We start from the raw sequence: 3,920 nt of genomic DNA on the forward strand, positions 1-3,920 counted from the left end.
TGGGTGTTGTTCTTTTGAAAGGACTGAGATCTAGGAGGTTTATATCTAGAGAACCTCATGTCAATCGAGAGTATAAAAGAGAGACATATATGAATGATATTCTTTGTAGAGATGATACGCATTGTCTCTATAATATAAGGATGAGACCCATTGCTTTTTATGCGCTATGTAAAATTTTGAGTGAGAATAATCTACTTCAAGAGACCATTCATATGTCCATTAAAGAACAAGTGTTAATTTTTTTACACACTATTGGGCATGATGTGAGATTATGAGTTGTTGGTGGGAGGTTTTGTAGATCAGTTAAGACAGTGCACTGATACTTTAGGCATGTCCTTAGAGCAGTTTTGCAATTTTACAAACACATTATTAGAGAGCCTAACAAACATACACCCTTGGAGATAAGAAATAGCAGTAGGTTTAATCCTTATTTCAAGGTAAATTCCAAAGGCTTTCATTTTCCATTTTTTTTATACATATAAAGATATAAGATAAATGTAACTTATATTGGTTGTAGTTAGGATTGTGTGGGAGCTATTGATGGAACTCATGTTCATGCATCTGTTCCAATTCAAATACAAGGAAGGTTTCACGACCAAAAGGAAGGAACAACACAAAGTGTCCTCACTGCTACTACCTTTGACTTAAAATTCACTTATGAAATTAGCTGGTTGGGAAGAAAGTGCACATGATTCATGTGTCTAAAATGACACTCTCTAGGCAAAAGGGATTAAAAATTCCTGAAGGTATAAGATGAGTAGAAAGTGATTTTATTATGGATAATAGCTTTTGGAGTGATTTCTTTTCCTTTCGACTATAAACATGTAGGTAAATATTATCTTGGTGATGTTGGTTATGAAGTTCGGAAAGGAATTATATCCCCTTATCGTGGTGTTCGTTACCATTTGAAAGATTATAGTGATAACCCGCCAAGAAATGACAAGGAATTATTCAATCTTCGTCATTCTTCTTTACGCACTAGCATTGAGTGTTGTTTTTGGGTTTTGAAGAAACATTTTTGTGTGTTAGATGCAAAACATTTTTGGTCATTCCCAACACAAGTGGATGTAGTCTTAGCTGGTTGCATAATTCACAATCACATAATAGGAGTTGATCCTTTAGACTCAATTATGAGCAATGGGCTTCGTGGTAGTCTATTTGCAAACAAGTAGAAGAGTCCAACAATCACAAAAGGAAGTTCAAGAAGAAAATAGAGAATGGGTTCAGAAACGAGATGATATCTGTTGTGACATGTGGGATGATTATAATGCTATGGAGTAATTTCATACTCTTTATATTAGCTAGTTGTGTAATGGATTTTTTTGGTTTCATATTTTCAAGACTTCTATGTTAACAATTATTTTTGTTTGTCATGGACATCCCCAATTCATATTTTGTATTGAATATTATTTATATTGTTCTTTCATTTTGTCTCTCTTTTTTTTCTTTTTCTTTTTTGTGTGAATATCATTGTAATAGAATTGCAAAAGGTCTAGGACACCATGACCAACTTTAGGTGGTCACAACCAATGCAGAATCTATTACTTGAGATACTTGCAGATGAGGCTCTTCATGGAAATAAACAATCGAACACATTTAAACACGCATCATATGCCAAAGTAGCTGATGCAATTACTAAGAAATTTATGATTGAATATACTCCAAAGCATGTGGAACATCGCTTTAAAACACTCAAAACCAATTGGAATACAATTGCATTGCTTCGTGATAAGAAAAGCGGGTTTGGATGGAATGATGATTTGAAAATGATCACCTGTGATAGGACAGTAAGTTGAGGTAAAAAACTTTTATTATTTTTATTTTATAGGTAGAGACTTTTTAGTTTGTATCATTGTAAGTTTAAATCCTTTTACTATTCTTATTGCTCTCATATTAGTTTATGACTCTTTTCCTCACTTTTCTTTTTCTTTTTCTTTTTTTAATTTTATAATTGTTTCTTTTTCTTTCTTTACATAAGTACATCCCAATCATGCACAATTTCTAAACAAGAAAATTGAGATGTTTGATGAGATGGCTTAAATTGTGGGTAAGGATATGGCTACGGGAGGTTTTTCCATGAGAGTTGGCGATATAAGGGTAGAAGCATTGGATGACTCACCTCCGCTTGCTGATGTTGATGTTGATGATGTATCCAAAAAGAAGCAAGTTGATCCCTCAAATGTGACCTCAAATGAAACAAGGTCTCACAGGAGACAAAGTTATGCTACTATGATTGAAGATGTTGTTTACCAAGATTTGTCTATACAACTTGGTAAGGTTGCTTCTGCAATAGAAAAGATTTTTGAAAATCAGCTAAATTTTGATAGTCTTTATGAAGAAGTTATGAAGATGGATAGATTTGAGGTAAATATACTTGCGTCAGCATTTGACCATTTGAATGGGGATGAAACACAGGCAAGGTCATTCATGTTGAAAAATGACAAGCTTTGTAGACAATGGCTGCAGAACTTCTTTGACAACTATTTAAGCCAATTTTGATCATGTAGAACTTCTTTGACAACTATTTAAGCCAATTTTGATCATGTAGGTGCATTTTTATTAGAATTTAGGCATTTCTATTTGGAGAATTTGGCATTTTGGTATTTATCAAACTATTCGGCATTTGGTTTGTAGGTTTCTATATCATTTAATGGGCATTGGTTTGCAACTTTCAGTCCTTTTGTTTCATAGTCATGTGGAACTGGAAGCAACTTTCAGTCCTTTTGTTGGCTAAAAATCATCTTAATTTGGAATCATTAGTTTGCCATTGTTACTAGTGGATAGTGATTCCTACTTGACCATGGTATCATAAAAAAAAGAATTAGACTGTCAGTCTTTGAGATAACTTCATGCTATTTGACTAGGTTTGACTGAATTGATCCAGTCATACTTAGAATTAGGAGTCAAGATTACGTGAATCAAATTAATGCAAGACACTCTTGTTCATTGCTGAAGCTTAGATTTATACAATTAATAATGTTATAGTAGTTTAAGCCAGTTTCAACCAAGAACTAGTTTCGAGTCAGCACAGTGCAATTTTTTTCCTTCAATACGGGTAGCTTTTTACTTTCTTCTCTTTCCCCTGTTTTTGGGCTGGAACAGGGTACATATTGTGTGTAATACGACTTATAGCAATAAAATTTTCTATCTCTTACCTCAAAAAAAAAAAAAAAGGGTAGAATCTAAGACATTTCAATTGAATTTTATGTTGGTTTTTAAGAACTTACCAAACACCGAAAAATGAGATAGTTTTCCAAAAAATGTTTGTACATACCAAATACTAGAAAACATTCTCAAATCCATTTTTAAGGTTGTTACCAAACACCGGAAAATAAAATAGTTTTCCGGAAAATGAGAGTTTTTCAAAAATTGTTCTCTAAATAATAACTAATTTTCCAGAAAATATTAATGCTGAAACAAACAAAGCATTAGGCTTCACCGCCTAGAATTTTCCTACAAACCCTAGGCATCACCACCTAGGGGCATTTGGCATCACCACCAAACAGAGAAAACAAAGGAGGAAACATTTCTCAACTCATAATAATATTATTCTTATTCAAAATCAACTCCCTTTCACCATTGAGGGAGTTTAGTTAAATAGGGTTTCGGAGATCACACCAATATGGAAAATATCTAATTTAAATCCCTAAAAACCCTCAACATTAATAACCAAATAAATATTCAAAAACTTAATTAATTGCAAATTAATCTTGGTTCCCTGCATCAACTCACCTAAAGTCAACTATGGAAATTGCTTAAGATATAAGTTCTAACAAACAATCAAAAATTAATTTAAGAGAATACCCAAGAAACCGCTTTGGGCTAGCACTCAAAATCATTTAGACATAACACTTGTCATCTACCGTACAGGTTGAGTGAGAAATCTAGGTTAACAAATCAGATTTTTCCTAGGAAAATTA

General features: G+C 33.0%; 1 protein-coding gene across 1 annotated transcript; it reads left to right on the forward strand.

Annotated features, from left to right (window-relative positions):
• The first annotated feature begins 1,502 nt into the window (after positions 1 to 1,502).
• On the forward strand, positions 1,503 to 2,499 carry LOC142628804 (uncharacterized). The gene is made up of 2 exons (XM_075802842.1): positions 1,503 to 1,787; positions 2,053 to 2,499. The coding sequence occupies exons 1-2, from the start codon at positions 1,503 to 1,505 to the stop codon at positions 2,497 to 2,499; spliced, it is 732 nt and encodes a 243-aa protein (XP_075658957.1).
• Positions 2,500 to 3,920: the final 1,421 nt, after the last annotated feature.

Source organism: Castanea sativa, chromosome 3 (assembly GCF_040712315.1).
Source record: "Castanea sativa cultivar Marrone di Chiusa Pesio chromosome 3, ASM4071231v1".
In the NCBI taxonomy this organism is placed as follows: Eukaryota; Viridiplantae; Streptophyta; class Magnoliopsida; order Fagales; family Fagaceae; genus Castanea; species Castanea sativa.